This window comes from Monodon monoceros, unplaced genomic scaffold, assembly GCF_005190385.1.
Source record: "Monodon monoceros isolate NGI ecotype Baffin Bay Population unplaced genomic scaffold, NGI_Narwhal_1 Super_Scaffold_2, whole genome shotgun sequence".
Classification (NCBI taxonomy): Eukaryota; Metazoa; Chordata; class Mammalia; order Artiodactyla; family Monodontidae; genus Monodon; species Monodon monoceros.
The window spans coordinates 23,133,082-23,156,200 of NW_021703776.1; the positions used below are offsets into that span (position 1 = coordinate 23,133,082).

Genomic DNA, 23,119 nt, shown 5'->3' on the forward strand with positions numbered 1-23,119 from the left:
AGTATATTCGTAAGTCCAATTTGTTTGTAAGTCCAACAAAGTTAGCCAAGGTACCCAACTAACACAATCGGCTATACAGGACTGTACTGTAATAGGTTTATAATACTTTTCACACAAATAACACATAAAAAACAAACAAACACAAAAAATAAAGAAAACATTTTCAATCTTACAGTACAGTACATTAGTACCAGCTACATACCACCGCCACTTTTACTCTTACTTTTGGACATCCTGGGCTTGAAATACAGATACTGCACTACTATACTCTATACAGTAGTGTACAGTAAAGTACACAAAAGCACAACTACTTGTGGAGGATGCACACACGTGACAATGTATGCCAGACAGGTGAACTAACTTATGTGATTGGACATATGAACGCATGTTCGCATCTTTGAAAGTTCACAACTTGAAGGTTTGTATGTAGGGGAATTATTGTATTGTAAAAATGGCCACACTACCCAAAGCAGTCTACAGACTTAATGTGATCCCTAACAAATTACCCATGACATTTTTCACAGAAATAGAACAAATAATCATCAAATTTATATGGAAACACAAAAGACCCAGAATTGCCAAAGCAATTGTGAGGAAAAAGAACAAAGCTGGAGGCATAACCCTTCCAGACTTCAGAAAGCTACAGTAATCAAAACGGTGTGGTATTGGCAGAAAAACAGACATATGGATCAATGGAACAGCACAGAGAGTCCAGAAAGAAGCCCACATATCTACGGACAATTCACCTTCAACAAAGGAGACAAGAATATACAACGGAGTAAAGAGTCTCTTCAGCAAGTGGTATTGAGAAAGCTGGAGAGGTGCATGTAAATCAACAAAGTTAGTACACACCCACACAACATACACAAAAATAAACACAAAATGGCTAAAAGACCTGAATATAAGACACAACACCATAAAACTGCTAGAAGAGGACCTAGGCAAAACATTCTCTGACATAAATCGTAGCAGTGGTTTCTAAGGTCAGTCTCCCAGGGCAACAGAAATAAAAACAAAAATAAACAGATGGGACCTAATCAAACTTATAAGCTTCTACACAGCAAAGGAAAACATAAACAAACTGTAAAGAGAACACAAAGACTGGGAGAAATTATTCGCAAACAATATGACCCAAAAGGGCTTAATTTCCAAGATATACACACAGCTCATACAGTTCAGTGTCAAAACAAACAAACAAACAACCAATCAAAAAATGGGCAAAAGACCTAAATAGACATTTCTCCAGAGAAGACATACAGATGACAAACAGGCACTTGAAAAGCTGCTCAAAACTGCGAATTATTAGAGAAATGCAAATCAAAACTGCAGTGAGGTATCACCTCACACCCGCCAGAATGACCATCATCAAAACGTCTAAAAATAATAAATGCTGGAGAGGGTGTGGAGAAAAGGGAACCCTCCTACACTGTTGGTGAGAATGTAAATTGGTGCAGCAATTATGGAAAACAGAATGGAGGGTCCTTAAAATATAAAACTACGGTTACCAGCAATCTCACTCCTGGACATATACCTGGAAAAGACAAAAACTCTAATTAAAAAATATATATGCACCCCAATGTTCATAGCAGCACTATTTACAATAGCCAAGATATGGAAGCAATCTAAATGTCCATCAACAGATGAATGGATAAAGAAGATCTGGTATATATACACAATGGAATATTACTCAGCCATAAAAAGAATGAAATAATGACATTTACAGCAACACAGATGAATCTACTGATTATCACAGTAAGTGAAGTTAAGTCAGACAGAGAAAGACAAATAGTGTATGATATCACTTATAGGTGGAATCTAAAAAAATTGTATGAACAAACTTATTTACAAAACAGATTCACAGACACAGAAAACAAACCTACAGTTACCGAAGGGGAAAGTGGGAGAGAGATAAACTAGGAGTTTGGGATTAACATATACACACACTACTATATAAACAAGGTCCTAGTTTATAGCACAGGGGACTATATTCAATATCTTGTAATAACCTATAATGAAAAAGAATCTGAAAAAGAATATATATGCATATATTTGAATCATTTTGCTGTACACCAGAAACTAACAGAACACTGTAAATCGACTATACTTCAATTTTAAAAAATGTCCAAGATGGTGATACCACAGTCACAGAACTATGTTCATGTGCTCTACTGACACTACAGCATCTTTTCAAATTGATGGGGCCCAGTAGCTATCACACAAGCACTGGCACCCACACTGGTATGCTTGCATCCTAGCTCTGTTTCTAGACACTGTGTGGTGTGGGCAAGTATTTAATATCTCTGAATATTTTCCTTATCTATAAAATTGAAGAGAGTAGCATTTCTTCATACAGAGTTATCTGGCCATTAGAAATGTTATGTATTGAGTTCCAGTATGTTGCTGAGGTTATGGTGAACACTTGGTAAATGATGGCGCATAGGAGACATGTATCAAAACCCACATGCACACACCCTAGGAAGTCAGCAGCCCTTCTCTCCAGGATTAAGTTGTGGAAGATTGAAATTTTATTTTCTCTCATTTAAACTGGGCACAAATAGAGGACTTGAGGAAGTCATATATTTACTCTATAAAGGAAACTAACTCTAAATGTCCTCAGTATAAATACTCCACGGTAGTTCACAAACAAAAATTATTCTCAGAAGCTTTTGAAAACAAAGGTAAGAAGAGCTCATACTCAGGTATTGAGTTCTGGTGTGTCTTAAAATATCATAAGAACATTTTTCGTAAGACTTAAGCAAGAATTCTAACAAGATTATATCCAGTTTTTCTAATTTAAAAATAAGAAAAACAATCTCCATAATGAAGTTCAGTTTTCCAGAATGAAGCTTTCTTATCTGTGTTTAGATCATTCTATGCTGTGTTTGGAGCTGAAATTAATCTGAAAGGAATCCCTGTGTATAGATTTATCCTTCCATCCTTGGCTTTTGCATCTCCACTTCAAAATCCAGACAACCACTGTTTCTGCACAGAAAAAATTATCTCCAAAAATTGTACCTTATATGGTGTGCTAGATATTGGCAAATGCAAAGACGGTGAGTAAAAGGTCTTGATGTCACAATCCATGGCATAATATGCATTTTTCTTTAAAATGTAAATTTCACCTAGGTTTCCTTTCCACCAGAAATTTAAAGTAAGAAAGTAAAAAGGGCAGAAAGTAAAGGTGATGATAAGATATTTTTGTTCTGATTTTTGTACCGCTTTCAAGCTCCCAGTTGTTTCAGTGTTGCAAAGCTTAGTTATTATTACGTAAAACCCTACTGATATTTCCCTGTGCTACTTTGGAAAATGTCTCTTTAGGTCCTTTGCTCACTTTTTAATTGGGTTATTTACGTTCTTGAGTTGTGTGAATTCCTTGCATATTTTAGATTTTAATCACTTATGGGATATGTGTTTTGCAAATATTTTCTCCCATTCCATAGGTAGGCTTTTCATTTTTTGATGGTTTTCTTTGCTGTGCAGAATCCCTGTGCTCCTTTTAGATTTAGGGTAAAGTGAAAATAATTCTCAGAATACTCTGAGCATCCCAACTTACCCATCTGACGTTTTTCTAACTTTTTCTACCCTAGAAAATGGTAAATAAAAATAAATATATTTCAGGATGTCTCTGAAAGAAGAATTGACTCAAACACGAAATTTGGAGTCTATCTTATTTTGCTCACCTTTTTCATATTGGAGTGGGTGAGAATAAAGAAAGAAAAGCCTCTTAAATTCTCAGTCCACAGACATATTACTCCCTAAAACATGAAGGTATGTGGTTGTAAATTTGTGTTCAGCAGCTAAGCTTTACATATTGAAACCTAAGGGATAAACGACAGACATCAACTGAATGGTTAGTAGGATGATGCAGAAGCTTATATTTTATTTTTGCTCAAAAGTGATTAGATGTAATAATTTTCCCTCACCCTCATTCCCCATTTAGTATTCAAAGCCAACTTTGCATTTCTTTTAACTTAAAAATCTATTTTCAAGGAAATCTTTTGAGTGCTACGCGTAATGAGGAAAATGATTTATCCCAGTTGTCTCTTAAAACTTGTTTTCAGGAAAACCTGTGTACATTTCACTTCCTCATTTTCTACATGCAAGTCCTGAAATTGCAGAACCTGTTGAAGGCTTAAGTCCAAATGAAGAGGAACATAGCACGTACTTAGATGTTGAACCTGTAAGTAAATACATTATTGATCTGATTGGTTTAGCATTTTTTTAAATGAAAGAAAAATTAAGTTCTCGCCTTTCTGTCAATCACATTTATTGATGATATTTACTGCATCACAATCTTGACAAATTACTTAAAATTTTTTATTGAAGTATAGTTGATTTACAATGTTGTGTTAATTTCAGGTGTACAGCAAAGTGATTTAGTTATATTTATATATATATGTGTTTTTTTCAGATTTTTTTTCCCTTATAGGTTATTACAAAATACTGAGTATAGTTCCCTGTGCTACATAGTAGGTCCTTGTTGGTTATCTATTTTATATAGAGTAATGTGTATATAATTACCTACTTTTATTTCAAGGAAAATCTCATTGGTTTCTTCCTGTTGTTGCTTATGAAATGTCGAGGTAATTCTATTTTAGTTTTTTCAGCGTATGGAACTTTATAATCCTTTTTAATTGTTTGTAGGTCAGGGATAGTAATGATGGGTATGATTCTAATTGGCTTAAAACAATTTGGTATAAATTACAATTTTACTGTCATTTTATACTTAACTGTAAGTATTGCTTATATGAAGGGACACTGTAGATCATGAGGGATTAAAAGGTTTTATGGGTATATGCACATTTGAGGCAAGATCTATTATACTTAGCGTCAGGAAAAATCTATTAAATTTCCTATAGTGTAACAGTTTCAACTTTTAATTTATTTTAATATTCTCCTTTTCAAAAGTTAAACGTGCCAGACATGGCACGTTTGTGCCAGACATGCCAGAATTTTAGTGGTCACATTTAATTTTAACTAATGATAGAAGTATTATAATTATACTGATGACACATGGGTTCTGACTGAATATATATTTGACCATATATAATTTGGGATTTAAATTGACTATATGAGTTCTAAGTTTCACTGCTGTTGTTGTTGATTCCCCAAAACCAATTCAGATAAATATCACCTTGACAGTAGGTTGGGCAAAGAAATTGTGTGTGTGTGCATATATACATGTGTGTATAGGTCTGTATACACACATGCATATACACATAAAATGTAATTATGAAGAGTTATGTACATAATATTTAATATGTCTAATTAATTATTTAATAAATTTCACAAGTTTCAAGTACTACAGTTTTACCTTAGGTTCTATATAACAGTAAAAATAAGTTTTAGATATTATAAATGAATTATTTAAAGGAAGTTGGTAATTATTTTAGTTTGTTCTCTTTTTAGATAACTGGATTCACTTTACAATTTGCAAAACGCCTGCAGATCAATATACTGGTTAAGCCAGGAAAAAGCATTGGGTGAGTCTCTTGAACAGGTTCATTATGATTTTTAGTATTTTCTTGCCAGAAAGTGAGTATATGTATGAAATTAAGTGGAAATAATATAAAATTTCAACTTTTCTTTGGCTTAATATCATGAAATAATTAGTTTATAACTTTCATCTGTAATTTAGAATTATATCTAGTGTGTATTGAAATTGTATTTACACATATTCTGGAATTAGTGTATGATGCCGTTTCTCATTTTGCTAGCTGTCCAAATATTTCCAGGACAATTGTTTCTAAAATTCAATTTTAGTTTCCTGGGTATAAATTGTCCAAAGGGAAAATACATGCTTAGAAAAAGTCAATCTAATTAGAAATATGTATTAGAAAGATTTATAAGAGCGAAAGATGCCTGATAAACAGCCATAGTAATATTTAAATGATTCATTACAAGGAACAAAAATCAAGGAACTTAGCAAGTTTAAGAGCAACTAATTTCTGAACATTTATTTACACTAGTAATTACTAACATTTCTGTTATATATGGGTATTATATTAGTATATATTGTTATAATTATTTTCAATGTTTATTACAGAGCATTAAAGGGTCTGAAGCAGAATTATATGGTGCCTATTCTTTGGCTTAATGAGGTTAGTATTCTTATCTCTTAGTCACCAAAAACTGTAAACTTCCTTGTATATAGAAACAGCTTTTAGTGTTTGAAAATTGAATACATATGTATAGAATTTGAAGTTGTATGTGTTTCCATTACCTATATAGGTGAATTTATATATTATTAATTATATAATTAATTATTCTGAGAGAACCAAGCCACACAGAAATATCAGGTTTATGTTAGTTTTCAGTGTTTTTATTTCAGAAGGATGAAGTATTTCCTATAATTTTACATTATTTTCATAATACAACTAGTAAACACTTTTTCTTGTCATAGTGCTTGTGTTAGGAAAGACTCACACATACACATAACTCCAAGTAACTCAATGTGAATACTGTAGTGCTAATAAAAGCAAACCAAACTTATAAAGACCAGGTAAGAGTAGGTGTCTGCAGTCTATCCGAGTGCCTAACAAGATATTTTTAGTACAAATCACAGAATTGATTAGCCACAGAATGAGGAAATGCACTACAGAAGTCTTTAGAGGAAAGAAACTGTTGGCCTTTCCAATTTCCCTCTGTCACTAGGAAACATCCTTTGGAAAACTGGAAAATATTTCAGTAAGACCTTTGTATAGATCAATGAAGTCAGTGTATTGGAGAGGGCTATATAACATGTTTCAAAGGAAGATTATATTTCTCTCTCTAAATATTCTACCTTGGCATTTACTGCCTTCTTTGACATGAAAAGGGAATTACACTGTCTTTTCTTATAGATAAAGATGACTAACATCTATGCAGTGTTTCGAAAAAAGAGTGATACATAAATGGAGAGTTTTGAGTAATTTGCTCCACTAATCAGCTGAAATAATGCTAATTGTTAACTTGATTACAGACTGGCACAATCGGTGATGAGAAGGCAGAAATGTTCAGAAATCAAGTGACTGGAAAAATAGAACTCCTTGGCCTGGTAGAAATGATCTTAATCAGTGTTGGTGTGGTGATGTTTACTGCTTTTATGATTTCATACTGTGCATGCAGATTGAAGAGTGTAAAATAAGTAAGTATATAACAAAATATATATATGGCTTCAGTAATGTTAGTTTATATATTGCTGTTTCCATTTTATCAAACAGGAGTTATAAATTAGGCTGCAAATATTTCTGGACATGTCTGGCCAACTATCATTGTTAATACATCCTCGAAGTTTTGAGATACTAAATGTAAATTAAAACATAAATGAAACCTGAATGAGTAATAAGGCCTACTAATATCAAGCAGATCACTATATTTCATCTTTATTATTGGAGGAATGGGCTAAAATACGAAATTGTCACCTTTCAAAGTTAGAATGTTGCACAAAAGCTATATATGTACTAACTTTTCTTTTGTTGATTACTTCTAGCTAGTTAATTATTTTAATATTACAAATAATTACTTTAATAGATCAATGACCAGGAAAGTTTATGTAAAACTGAAAATGGTAGCTATTTGGGGAAATTAGAATTTACAAGGGAAAAGAAAATAAAAAGGAAAATTAAATAAGCTAGAAATTAATGAGAAATGAAAACTCAATCAATGATAGAACTAAAATTAGGTAAAAATATGCTATTTTTAAATGAAGATAGCATATTAATATAGAAACAGGATTGTTGCATATAGTCATGCTGTCCAAAATCACAGTGTGCACTCTAGATGTTTAGTGTGGAAGCCCTGATGAATTATTACAATTCAGGAGCTAGAACTGAATACAACAATACAAGAAAACAGAAGACAAAAATGTTCACATAGTAAAACCAAATTACTCAGAGTTTACAGGAAAATCAGCTAAATGTAGACAGATTTGAGTTTTGACAAAACTGTAGAGGTGTTTCAGGCCTCTGTGTTTTAGGTATTACTGCACAAGCCCCCTTGTACATAGAGGAATGAATGCCTGACCCTATCTTCCCTAAGCCTTTCTTTACTAATCATACTTGGCATAGGTATGGCCTGTGGGGGGTGGGGGGGGGAATTTGTCACTTACCCATAGTTTCTGTCCCCCCTCCCTTCCCAGGAACCTCAAAAAATATACACAATCAAAATAAAAGCAATATACTTGGTATGAAAAAATCACAACTTCAAAACAAAAGTCTTCTTGTTCTACTTCCAATCAGCCTGTTGACTGTAACCTGTCATGTAGAAATTCTGGAACTGCCACTGATAATTACTGAGCTTTTATTATGTGCCAAAATCATGCTGAATATTTTACATGAATTATCACAACTAATCCGTAATAATATTTCATGAGTTTCCAATAATCAGGGATTCATTAGCATCCATTCTATCTTATGGAGTCATCCCAGAAAGTTATAAATTTAAACTGTGCAAAATTGTCCATTTTCACAGTGTGAATCAGTCAAACTGAAGATGAAGAAAAATGAAGTGGAATTTTCGGACAATATTTTTTTGGATATGAAATTGAGAGCTTGAGACTAGGAAGGCAACTCCATTTTTTGTTCTGATTATTTCTGTCACTATTCACTCAAAAGAGGACTGAACAATTCTGCCTACAATCCATTTGAATAGGTATTCAAAACGCTAACCTAATATATTCACATTATAAAACATAAAGGAAATATTGCATCACCTTTAAGACCTGTCATTAGTCCAGTAACAAATATGTTATGATTAAACAAAGTAATTCATATGAACACATACAATAGACAAAAAGATCATCCACTGAAAAGCCAAATTACAACAAAAACTTCTTCTAGTGGGAAAATATGCTTTTCAAAATGAAGTACGAGTCATAAATTTTTTCTGTATAGTTCTCTACTGAAATTACATGAACAATTTCATCAGTGCTTAATGAGCCCTGAATGCCAATTATCTTGGGTCTGTACATGGCTCTATTAAGGTGAAAGATTGAAAACTTTCTAGAGTGCCTTTGTCAACAAGTATATTGGTTTGGCTTAACATCTGACTGTTACAGGGAAAAGCTACTGCTCTTTACACAACAATATGTCTTTTTTCTTTACAAATAGAGAAGAACACTGTTCTCTGTAGATTACTTGATTTACTAGATTTAGAAGAATTACAGATATAGATTTCCTTAAACAACTTCAGTTTCTAATATTATAATAATTATGCCTTTGGGAAGACTTATAAACAATTGAAAAATAAGGAGATGGATGTACAAGAGGGAGTAAAGCAAAGATGGTGGAGCTAAGGTGTGATTTTTCTCAATGGATCACAAAGAGAATAAGCCAATTGTCCTTTTGAAAGTAGTAGTATATATACCGCTAAATGGAGGATGGTCTGAAGGGACAGCAAAGAGTGGAAATGCTCATCCAGAGCAGATTTAACGAGCTACCCCTCCTTATCTGGCCACACGCAGCTCTTGAGAGCTGGGAAGCAGCCTTCCATGTATCCTGGAATGGGAAAATAATTGCCTTATCCATGAAGTTCATCAGAGAATTTTTCTCTGCAGCTTGAGAAATTGGGCTAATTACTAGAAAACATGACATCTGCAGTAATTAGAATTTGAATATTACCCGTTTTATTTTTCCACGACTTTTTGATAAGTACTTACCTTTCTTCTGCTTTCCAGGAAGCAAATGAATCTTTACATTTATGCACCAGCTACATCAGGACCTTTCTTAATATCGACCTACAAAATAAAGATTTAATATGCTTTATGTTTGCAAAACACATCTTATCTTATAGTTGAAGAACTGGTGGCACTTTTTTTTTTTTTTTGTACTGAGAAGCAGCACATTTCTAAAGGATTATTAAGATGTCATTAAAATCCATACTTTGAAAAAAACAGCACCTTTTAAAATTCAACATGTTCACAATGGAATGGATTTCAGTTTCTACAGATGTGGCTTCAGCATTATCCAGTTATTTTTATTTGGTACTGATTCACTGATTGGTTCCAGTTTGCTAAATTGAGCAGACGGGTGAATGTTCTAAACAAATCCTGGACCCTGAACTCTTGTCTTCCTCATCAAAGGGAAAACATCACTACCCTCATCAGTGTCCCTGCAATACAAAGACCCCAGGACTGTCAGGACATTGCATTTCATGAGTATCAACTATTTTGAAAGACATTTAAGAATGGAAACTAAATGACTGGCCTATGAACCATTTATTAAACATTACTTAATTTTCTTTCTCTATTAAATCCTTCACACAGCATGAGCAAGCCTTATCACCACGCTCTTTATAACAATATGGCTCACATTTTTGTCAGTGATAATGCAAATGAACATGTTTAGGGGCTTTGTCATTTTCCACATTCTGCAGCTCTTCTGGAAATCTGAGTAGATTTTGATCTTTTCACTCAGTTGCATATAACTTATGCTTGGCAACTTCAGAATGCTGTGCTAGTATTAAGAGATGTAAATGATAATAAAGAAATTATTGTGTGGGAGATTACAAAGAGTAGAATGTGCATTCATAGTTATTTGTTGTAATAATTCTTGCTTTCATAGTCGCCTCAGAAAGACTGGTTTCAAACATTAAAAAATGTTGCTCCTTAAATTCCTGTGCTTTTGTCCAGTTCCTGTTGTGTCACAAAACATTTACTCTGGTTTTCTGACCAATGTATTCTATCTGAATTTTTATTTCTTTATGCATCTATATTTCCTCATGAAACATTTCTAAATTCAATCTTGACCACTTTTTCCTTTGCTAATTTTTTGAGCCAGTTGGGGGAAAAGGAAATAAAAAGATACTTGGTCATGCTTTAGAGTTGCAGTATTTAAATTCTAGACTATGAAGTATATTTCCTTTTTATTAGAAGACATATTGTTAGGTAACCCTGCTTTCTTTAGCAGGGGTTCACTTATGGCAGAGAGCACTAGGCCCCCTAAAAAGGCCCCCCATAGAAAGAGAAGATGGATCACATTCTGCCTATGTTTTACACACAGAAGTTTCTAGGATAAATTATTAGTAACTGGTTTGTCTAGATAATCTCCTCATGCGAGCTGCCAGGGTAAATACTGAAAACCCCAAACTGAGATACCACCAGTTTGGAAGGATTGTTGGAAAATCTTGAAGATACTCAAAACATACTGATGTAATAATGTCCTCTCATTTATTGGGAACAGAAAAAAAGTATCCCCCTAAGATATGGACATATGAGATCCTAAACATCCTCTTCTGATACTTGAGTCTACCTTCGCCGTATTAGGATATTTGTGGACATGTTGATCTAGGAGGAATATAAAGGATACTTCTTTAAATCTTAAACTAAGTAGGGCTGAATGATGTAAAGTAGAAACTGTTCAGAAGAACTGGTTGAGAAATTACATATCCACCTCATGGTAGAACTGTATAACCAATCAATTACTCATTTTTAAATCTTCATACAAAAATGCATCTCATAGTATATAGATATCAGGAAAAAGGCTTTGAGTTATGTGTCTATAACTAACTACATGAATATTCTAATCTTTACCATTCCTCACCATGTTTTCTCTAAATTCTATATATTATGTATGAGGAAGGATAATTCATACTCAAAGATAAGTGAAATACATTAAAAATACCCAGTAGAAAAAAGTAATACTTTATTTAATAAATGGGAGATAGATTTTTCATATAAAAATGGATTTGGATGTGTGTGTGTTTCCGTGTGCATGTGCGTATGCTGAATTGGGAGTGGGAGCTTTTGGGAATATGTTAAACGTGACTTGTTTGACTTAGAGAATGTGTCATTGTACACATGAATGAACTTGTACGTTTTATTCCATAGAAAACCTGCACCATTTTGTAAAGTGGCACATTTTCATTCCAAGGTATGTTTAATCACCACAAAACTATAGTTGTTCAAAACTTAAGTTTGAAAATGTACAGCATATGCAAAAGAGTTAACATAAGTTAGAGAATCTATAGCATCTTAAAACGGGTGAAGGCTTACTGTTGCTGACAAGTACATGAAAAGAGCTATACAGCTTTCAGTTCTCAGAAAAAGAGAAGAAAAGGGGGTATCATTTCAGGAAAAAAATGTACTAATAAGGCAAATTGGTTATCCCTGAAAATTTGTTCTTGTGAAAGTGCTGGATATTTGTATTTGGATTTTTACATGTGAAATAATCTGTCAATCTTAACCCATTTTCAATGTCTGACCTACACATTAATTATCTTTGGAGCTCGAGTTTGTTGCAGCTGTGTTCCACCTGTCAGTTCAGTGTTTCCAGTTGAAGTTCAATGTATTAGAGACACTGTGGCTGCTCTCTCTTTTTCTGCCTCTTCTGGCCCGTCTACAACTCTAAATAACCACTCCACTCACTCCACTTAAATGATCACTGTCACTTACCCTTTTCTGCATACACTAACAGAACTACCTATGATTGTTTTTCTGAGTTATTTGCAGTGAGCTGAGCTAATGAACTAAGAATGAGTCAGTGTTGAATATCTGTATCAAATACGTATAGGCATACTCTGCTATTTCCTTTCCTGGCTCAAAGGAAGCTAAATTTTAAAATATTTGTGAAAATAAAACTTTATTAAATGATTTGCTTTTCATTTATAATTTTTGAATGTGCTTGACTTCAATATTGTTTGATATTGCTACTATAATTGTATATTAGCGGTTTTTGTCCATGAATTATTGACATATTAACTATTTTCTTTTCCCAACTGTTCTCAGATGCCAGTAAGCTTATGTGTACATACTTCAGAAACGTTCCATTCTACACACTCATGAAGGAGAACTGTGACATACCTAGGAAAACATAAATGTTTTAAAGTTTTGTTTCTTTAATTGTGTGAAATCTGAGTCGGGTGCCTCAGCATAACCTGTGAACTTGTTAAAAATGCAGAATCTCAGATGCTAACCCAGATCTACTGAATCAGAATCTGTAGTTTAATAGGATACCAAAGCGATTTCTATACACAAGAAATTGAAAAAGCCCTGATTTAAGTCATACTGAAATTGGACCACTGTGTAACAGTTTTATTTGACCTGTTGCTGGTAATAGTTTGATATGTCAGCAGAATAACTTAAGAGAACAAAGCTATATAAGCATACTGAGATGAGAAGAAATCCATCAGACTTTAAAATTTGCTATAAATATTCTACTAAGTTTTGTCATTTGACTGTTGAACTTGTAAATGCTATTTTCAGATGGTAATAGAACTATCTATATGGCAGAGTAGAGGGTGAGATAGTACTAACTTTATACTCCCTAAATTTTCTAGAATGTGTTCTTTGATCTGCTTGACAATATTCATGACAAATATTCATATTTACTGCATGTAAAGTAGCAGATAGGTCAGGGGCAAGTAAGAGATATTAACACTGGAGATATTCCCCAGAATCAGTCTACATAGTTGAGGACTATGGTCATTATGAAAAGATGGGTCTACATGAAAGGATAGGAAATAAGTGGTAGGTTGTTTTATAAACTCCACCTCCTAAATATTAAAGAGGAGAATTTAGTTATTGGAGACTTTGAGGAACTGTCTTAAACTAGAAATCTGGATTGTGAGAAAGTATTAAATATCTTCAGATTTTGATAGAGACCAGGGAGCAGGATTCTAAAAATTTTCTTTCTTCTGAAACTTTTTTGAAATATTAGCATACGTTAGTGTTGCACATTTTTCCATAGATATCTGAATAATCATTTAAAATTAAAGGTCCTATAAGATTGTGAGAATTATCTGTATTGATCATCAGCCACTTCCTGTTGCCCATCCCCATTCCCTTCCCACCCCAGCCTGCCACCAGCACACATGTAGCATGTTTCTAGAAGTATAAGGAGGGGTATCAGTGGAATAATCAACTGAGTGGGCAGTTGAGTCACTAGGATTCAGAAATTTCTTCTACAAATAATTTCTTGCTGAAATGTGTTATTTTTCTGTATTATTTATATTTGCTGTGTTATTAATGAATATTTACCTCTGGTTCCAGCTGAAAATGGCAACATAGGAAGATCCTGAACTCACCTTCTCCCACACACACTTCAAATCTACAGCAGCATAAGGAACAATTTTCTCTGGATAAACTAAAAACTAACTGAGCAATTCCATGAGACCCACAAGGGCACAGAAAAACTGAGAAATGACTCTGTTAAAGGGCTCATATGCTCAGGCTCACCTCCCCCAGGGCTAAGTACAGAAGCAGCAGAACAAGAGGCACCCAGACTGTATATGAAAGAGGCTCATTTGCTAACTTTAAAATGTCAGACTGAGGTGCAGGCATCTCATTTAGTACACATATAGGTGCCTGCTGGGATACTTTTGTGGGACAGAGGCTGGTGACACCATCTTCACACTCTTCCTCTGCCCTGTTCCAGCAGGTGGGTGCCACCTCCCCCTCCCTCCATGAGCACCATGCTTATGCACCTCCTCTGCCCCATTTCAGCCAGAAGATGCCGATTTCACACTCTCCCTCTGCAGTGCTAAGGAAAACCAGTATCTCCCATAATGGAGTTTTACATGAATTTAATAATTCAGTTTTTATACCTGATGCCCTGGGTTTAGAGGATGATTCCCAGGGGATACCCCTCACCTGGTTCTAGAGGCCAGAGGCCCTTGTGTTCCTGAGTCTCATGGGACTCTAACAATCAGACTGACAGTTCTTGGCAGACTACCATGCCGAGGGCACTGCACAAACAAGAGACTGAAACACTCCCATTCTTTCTGTGATAGAGGCGTATTTGCTTGCCCTGGATCTTTGACCTGAGTGGCATAGGACCTGAGTCCAAAGGACATACTCTCAGGGAACATAGGCTGGTGAACGGCAGCTCAGTTTTCTCCCTCTGCCTCACTATAGCTCACTAGTAACTTCCAGAAAAGAACTATTTTACTTGTCTGGAGCCCTGATTTTTGCAACTTCCATTCAGAGCACATCTCCAGAACACTTGGTTTTGGAGGCCAAATTGGCATAAAACTATGATCCCACCAGACAGTATAAATCTGCATAATTTAAGAGCTGCAGTATAATTTAAGAGCTTCCAATCAGCCTGAATCTAAGTCCTTGGTGAGCTCCTCCTATTTGGGATGCTGACAGGTCTTGCACACGTGCAACTACTTTGAGCTATTAAAAATAAAATAGGCTGCTTGAACAAACACAAATGTGTGAGAGAAAACCAAGAACTAGGGCACAGATGAATGATATGGTTCATTTCCTACACAAGACAACTCCTTTAAGACTGAGAAGGAGGGCTATTACATCTCATGCACAGAAAGCAACACAGAGAAAAAAGCAAAATAAAGGAATATGTTCCCCCCAAAAGAACAAGACAGAACCTCAGAAAAAATCTTCATGAAATGGAGATAAGTAATTTACCTGATAAAGAGTTCAAAGTAATGGTCATAAAGATGCTCCTTTAACTCAGGAGAACACAATGAGAACTTCAACACAGAGATAGAAAATGTAAGAAAGTACAAAATAAAAGTCACAGAGCTGAAGAATACAATAATTAACTAAAAATACACTAAGGAAAATTTAACATCAAATTAGATGAAGCAGAAGAAAGGATCTGTGAACTCAAAGACAGGGCAATGGAACTCACCCATCAGAATACCAAAAAGAAAAAAGAATGAAAAAAAAAAACTGAAGACAGTTAAAGGAACTTATAGGACAACATCAAGTAGACTAACCTTTGCATTACAGTAGTCCCAAAAGGAGAAGAGAGAAAGAAAGGAGCACATACCTTATTTGAAGAAATAATGACTGAAAACTTGCCTAAGTTTGGGAAGGACACAGACATCCAAATCCATGTACACAGAGAGCTCCAAATAAGATGAATCCAAAGAGATGCTGATCAAGACACATTTTAATTAAAATATTAAAAGTAAAAGACAAGGAGAGAATCTTAAAAGCAGCAAGAGAGAAACACCTTGTCCCATACAACAGAACCCCCATAAGACCATCCACAGAATTTTCAGCAGAAACTTTGCAGGCCTGAAGGGATAACCATGATATATTCAAAGCACTGAAAGAAAAAAAAAATTTCCAACCAAGAATATTCTACCTGAAAAACTTATCATTCAAAGGTGAAAGAGATAAAAAGCTCACAGACAAGAAAAACCTAAAGGAGTAATTTGCAGATGATATAATACTCTACTTAGAAAATCCTAAAGCTGCCTCCAGAAAAATACTAGAGCACATCTATGAATTCAGTAAAGCTGCAGGATACAAAATTAATATACAGAAGTCTGCTGCATTTCTATACACTAACAATGAAATAGCAGAAAGAGAAATTAAGAAAACAATCCCATTTACTATCACATCATAAAGAATAAAATACCTAGAAATAAACCTAGCTAAGGAGGCCAAAGACCTATGCTTGGAAAATATAAGACATCAATGAAAAAAATTGAATACCACACAAACAGATGGAAAGATATACCGTGTTCCTAGATTGGAAGAACCAACACTCTTAAAATGACCATACTACCCAAAACAATCTAAGATTCAATGCAATTCAATTCAATTTGATAGAATAGTTCTATCAAATTACCTATAGCATTTTTCACACAACTGGAACAAAAGACTTTGAAATTTGCATGGAAACACAAAAGACCCCGAATAGCTAAAATAATCTTGAGAAAGAAGAACTGAGCTGGAGAAACCATGCTCCCTGACTTCACACTATACTACAAAGCTACAGTCATCAAAATAGTATGGTACTGGCACCAAAACAGACACATAGATCAGTGGAGCAGGATAGAGAGCACAGATATAAATCCACGCAGTTATGGTCAATTACTCTACAAAAAAAGGAGGCAAGAATATACAATGGAGAAAAGACAGTTTCTTCAACATGTAGTGCCTGGAAAACTGGACAGTTACATAAAAAAGAATGAAATTAGATCATTCTCTAACACCATATACAAAAATAAATTCAAAATGGATTAAAGACCTAAATGTTACATCAGAATCTATAAAGCTCCTCAAAGAAAACATAGGCAGATCAAATTTTGACATAAATCACGGCAATTGTTTTTGGATCCATCCCCTAGAGTAATGGAAACAAAAACAAAAGTAAAAAAACTGGGACCCAATTAAACTTAAAAGCATTTGCATAGCAAAGGAAGCCATAAACAAAAGGAAAAGACAAACCATGGACTAGGAGAAAATATTTGCAAACGATGTGACTGACAAGGGCTTGAATTCCAAAATATAAACAGCTTATACAGCTCAATATCAAAAACAAAAAAATCCAATCAAAAAATGCACAGAAGACCTATACAGACATTTCACCAAAGATGACATTCAAATGGCCAACATCCAGATGAAAAGATGTTCAACGTCATTAATTATTAGATAAATGCAAATCAAAATTACAATGAGGTACCACCTCACACCAGTCAGAATGGACATCATTAAAATGTCTACAAATAACAAATGCTGGAAAGAGTGTGGAGAAAAGGGAACCCTCCTACACTGTTGGTCAGCATGTAAGTTGGTGCAGCTACTGTGGAAAACAGTATGGAGGTTCCTCAGAAAACTAAAAATAGAATTACCATATGATCCAGCAATCCCATTCCTGGACATATATCTGGAAAAGACAAACACTCTAATCAGAAACAATATGTGGAGCCCAATGTTCATGGCAGCACTATTTATAATAGCTAAGACATAGAAGCCACCTAAATGTCCATCGACAGATGAATGGATAAAGAAGATACACACACACACACACACACACACACACACCATGAAATATTATTCAGCCATAAAAAAGAATGAAATAATGCCATCTGCAGCAACATGGATGGACCTAGAGATTATCATACTAAGAGAAGTAAATCAGACAGAGAAAGACAAATATCATAAGATACCACATGTGGAATCAAAGAAATGATACAAATAAACTTATCTACAAAACAGGAATAGACTCAGAAAACAAACTTATAATTACCAAAGTGGAAAGGGGTGGGGAGGAATAAACTGGGAATTTGGGATTAACAGATACAGAATACTATATATAAATTAAAAAACAAGGACCTACTGTATAGCACAAGCAACTATATTCAATATCTTGTAATAACCTAAAATGAAAAAGAATCTGAAAAGAATTGATATATATACGTATGTGTGTGTGTTTGTGTATAACTGAATCACTTTGATGTAATGTGAAACATTGGTAAATCAACTATATTTCAATAAAATAAAAAAAATAAAAACAAAAATAAAACCAGAAAAAAATAAAGAAAATAGACTGAAAAAAAAAGCTAAAAGAACAAATTATCACTAAACCAGTCTTACAAGAAATGTTAAAGAAATTTTTTAAATGAAAAAGGGGTGTTAACTAGTAACAAAAATACTTATGAAAATATGAACCCCACTGGTAAAGGTAAATATTTACTAAAGGTAGTATAAAGGTTGAAAGTCAAAAGTAGTAAAAATAACTGTAGCTACAATAATTACTTAAGGGATATACAAGATAAAGATGTAAATCTGACATCAAAAACATAAAGCCCGTGGGGAGAGTAAAATTGTAGAGCTTTAAAACATGTTCAAACTTAAGCAGTTATCAACTTAAAATAGACTGTTATAAATATGTTGTTATATGTGAACCTTTATAGGTATGTTATAATACTGTTGTATGTAAGACACATGGGAACCACAAAACAAAAACCTGTAATAAGTTAGGCCAGTATACTGCCTAACTTAGGTATATACTTAACAGGTGTATATAGAACATTCCATCCCAAAGCAACAGAATTCACATTCTTCTCAAGTGCACATGATCTCGAGAATAGATCATATGATAAACCACAAAACAAATTTTAATAATTTTATGAAGACTAAAATCATATCAAGCATATTTTACAACAATGGTATGAAATTAGAAATCAATTTCAAGAAGAAAACTGGAAAATTCACAAATATGTGCCAATTCCCCAACATGCTACTGTGCTACTGAACAAGCAATGGGTCAGAGAGTAAAACAAAAGAGAAATCAAAAGACATCTTGAGACAAATCAGAATGGAAGTACAAAATACCAAAACTTATTGGTTGCAGCAAAAGCAGTTTTAAGAGGGAGTAAATAATGATAAATGCCTACTTCAAGAAATAAGAAAAATCTCAAACAACCTACCTTCACACTTCAAGGAACTAGAAAAAGGAAAAAAAAAATGAGGTTCAAAGTTAGCAGAAGGAAGGAAATAAAAACAGAGCAGAAATAAATGGAGACCAAAAGACAGGAGAAAAGATCAGTAAAACTAAGAGCTATGAAATCAGTAATCTAAAACCTCTCACTAAACAGAAGTTCAGGACCTGACAACTTCATCAGTGATATCTACCAAGCATTCAAACAAGAATTGATACCAATCCCTCTCAAACGCCTTTAAAAAATAGAAGAGGAGGAAACACTCCAAACTCATATTACAAGGCCAGCAAAACCATCATACCAACACTAGACAAGGAAGCCACAAGAAAAGAAAATTACAGGCCGATATCTCTGGCTAATATGGATGCAAAAATCCTTAAAAAGATATTAACAAATCAAATTCAACAGCACACTGAGAGAATTATGCACCATGATCAAGTGGAATATATTCCAAGGAAACAAGGATGGTTCAACATGTGCAAATCAATCCACGTAATACACCACATTAACAAAATGAAAGATAAAACATCATGATTATCTCAATAGATACAGAAAAAGCATTTGACAAAATTCAACATTTATTTATGATAAAAACCCTTAACAAAGTGAGAATAAATACACCTCCAACATAATAAAGGCCATTTATGACAAACACACAGCTAACATCATACCCCATGGTGAAAAGCTTTCCTCTAAGATCAGTAACACGACAAGAGTGCCCACTCACACAACTTTTATTCAACATAGTATTGGAAGTCCTATCCATAGCAATCAGAAACAAAAAGAAATGAAAGATACCTAAGTTGGAAAGGAAGAAGTAAAACTGTCACTGTTTGCAGATGACTTGATATTACATAATATCAAGTCCTAAAGACCCTACAAAAATCTGTTAAAACTAGTAAACAAATTCAGTAAAGTTGCATGATACAAAATCAATATCAAAACTGTTCATTTCTTGGGCTTCCCTGGTGGCACAGTGGTTGAGAGTCCGCCTGCCAATGCAGGGCACACGGGTTCGTGCCCCGGTCTGGGAAGATCCCACATGCCGCGGAGCAGCTAGGCCCGTGAGCCATGGCCGCCGAGCCTGTGCGTCCGGAGCCTGTGCTCTGCAACGGGAGAGGCCACAACAGTGAGAGGCCCGCGTACCACACACACACACACACACACACACACACACACACACACACACAAAACTCTTCATTTCTATACACTAATAACAAACTCTCAGAAAGAGAAATTAAGAAAACAATCCCATTTGCAATTGCTTCGTATTGCTTCAATTCCTACATAGGGATAACTTAACCAAGGAGGTGAGAGACCTGTACACTGAAAAATATGAGACACTGATGAAATAAATTGAAGAAGTCACAAAGAAAGATCTTCCATGCTCATTAATTGGAAGAATTAATATTGTTAAACTGTTTATACTACTCAGCAAATTATAGATTCAATGCAATCCCTAACAAAATTCCAATGGCATTTTTCACAGAAATAGAGCAAATCATCCTAAAATTTCTACTGAACCATAAAAGATCCCGAATAGCCAAAGCAATTTTGAGAAAGAAGAACAAGGCTGGAGGCACCATACACCCTGATTTCAAACTATACTACAAAGTTATAGTAAGCAAAACAGTACATCATTAGCATAAAAACAGACACATTATTAATGGAACAGAATAGAGAGTACAGCAATAAACCTATGCATATATGATCAATTAATTTACAACAAAGTAGCTCAGAATATACAACTGGGAAAGAATAGTCTCTTCAACAAATGTTGCTGTAAAAACTGGACAGCCACATGCAAATGAATGAAACTAGACCACTGCCTTACACCATACGCAAAAATTTACGCAACATGCATTAAAGACTTGAATATTAGGCCTTAAACCATAAAACTCTTGGAAGAAAACATATGCAGTAAACTCTTTGATGTCAAACTTGGTCATAATTTTTCGAATTTTACAACAAAAGCAAAAACAAAAGAGTAGAACTACATCAAACTCAAAAGTTCCTTCAGAGCAAAGGAAACCAATAAAATAAAGGGTAAATTATGGAATAAGAGAAAATATTTGCAAATCATATGTGTGATAAGGGGTTAATATGCAAAATACATAAAGAATAAAGAACTCATAACACTGAATAGCAAAAAACAAAAACCAATCTTGTTAAAAAAGTGGCAGAAGATCTGAATAGACATTTTTCAAAAGAGATACAAATGACTTAACAGGTACATGCAAAGATGCTCAACATCACTGATCATCAGGGAAATGCAAATCAAAACAACAATGAGATCTTGCCACACACCTATTAGAATGGCTGTCATCAAAAAGACAAGAAATAACAAGTTTTGGCAGGGATATGAAGAAAAGGAAACTATTGTGCACTGTTGTTGGAAATGTAAATTGAAGCACCCACTATGGAAAAACAGTTAGAGGTTTTTCCAAAAATTAAAAATAAAAATGTCATAAGATCCAGCAATACAACTTCTGGGTATTTATCAGAAGAAAACAAAAACATTAATTTTGAAAGATATATACATTTCCCATATTGTTGCAGTATTACTGACAATAGCCAAGATCAGGAAACAGCCTAAGCGTTCATTAATGAATAAATACAAAAAGAAATTGTGATAGAAATATACATATAGATAGATATATGTATCTATCTATCATCTATCTATCTATGGAATGGACTATTATTCAGCCATAAAAACTGAAATCTTTCCATTTGTGATACCATGGATGGACCTTAAGCGCATTATGCTAAGTGAAATAAGTCAAACAGATGAAGACAAACAGAGGGTGATCTCATTTACATGCAGAATCCAAAAGGAAAAAAAAAAGCTCATAAATACAGAAAACAAACTGGTGGTTTCCAGAGGCAAGGGGTGGGGGTAGACAAAATCAGTAAAGTGTGTCAGAAGGTACAAACTTCCAATAATAAAGTAAATAAATCCTGGGGATGTATTGTACATAATGATTCTAGTAAATAATACTGTATTACACATTAGAAAGCTGCTAAGATAGTAAATCTTAAAAGTGTTTATCACAAGAATAAAGAATTATAACTATTTACAGTGATAGTTGTTAACTAGTCTTATTGTGGTGATCATTTCACAGTGTATAATAACATCAAATCTTTATGTTGTACACCTGAAACTAAGGTAATGTTATAATGTCATCCCTAGGTATCTGCAGGGGATTGGTCCAGGACCTCTATGGATACCAATTCCCCAGGGATGCTCAAGTCCATTATATAAACTGGCATAGGGCCATTGGTCTTCCATGTCTACCATTCATATCTTCCAATTCAACCAACCACAGACTGAACTCCGAGTTTGGTAGAATCTGTGGATGGGGAACCCATGGATATGGAGAGACAACTGTGTGTCAATTATACCATTTACAAAAAAAGTGTATTTAGCGCTGCTAATCAGAGAACAAATAACAAGGACAGATGAAACTAAGTGTAGAAGCTAATGTGACTAATTAAAGTAGAGCATTTGTCAAAAATAGGAAGGGATGGAAATATCAAGTATACATGAGGTAGTATGTGTAAGGTGTTACATTTATAGGAGGTATAGAGGTACCACATTTGTGCCATCAGTATCACACAGAAAAAACAAAATCCATGCTCTCCATCAAGTCACTGGTTGTCTACAGCTCTGGCGATACTTGCCCCTGTGTCTCTCCAATACAATGAGAGAAGATTTTGACACCAAGCACCTTCTGTATTTTTGGCTCCCCTGTTCCTGAATCATGTACTTCAGGATTAAGGTATAATAGGGCTTTCACCCTGCTTGCACCCTGTCCTAAATTTGTAAACCTACCCCACATTTCTCACCTAACTTATCACTGTGTATTTTAAATTTCAGTTTAAAATTATGGTATTTAATCATCTAAAGCTCTGAGATTTTTTTGTTCTAAGACCACTGGGATAGTGATTGGAAGTGTACTTGGAGGACACTGTTGCATCAAGGTAATTTCCTACACAG

At 34.3% G+C, this 23,119-nt stretch overlaps 1 protein-coding gene across 2 annotated transcripts in view; it reads left to right on the forward strand.

The window, feature by feature from the left end:
- The window catches only part of LOC114901744 (platelet glycoprotein 4-like), a 56,329-nt gene extending 45,546 nt beyond the window's left edge, over positions 1 to 10,783 (forward strand). The window contains exons 9-15 of one of the 2 annotated variants that reach the window (XR_003795273.1): positions 2,866 to 3,053; positions 4,062 to 4,180; positions 5,410 to 5,483; positions 6,047 to 6,101; positions 6,962 to 7,126; positions 8,452 to 8,631; positions 9,656 to 10,783. Coding sequence is in view for 1 of the 2 variants with exons in the window: in XM_029233849.1 (XP_029089682.1) it covers positions 2,866 to 3,053; positions 4,062 to 4,180; positions 5,410 to 5,483; positions 6,047 to 6,101; positions 6,962 to 7,126 (601 nt within the window). In the remaining variant the exon portion in view is untranslated. The remainder of the gene's footprint in view (positions 1 to 2,865; positions 3,054 to 4,061; positions 4,181 to 5,409; positions 5,484 to 6,046; positions 6,102 to 6,961; positions 7,127 to 8,451; positions 8,632 to 9,655) is intronic. The other variant, XM_029233849.1, reaches the window with a different exon arrangement.
- The last annotated feature ends 12,336 nt before the right edge of the window (positions 10,784 to 23,119 follow it).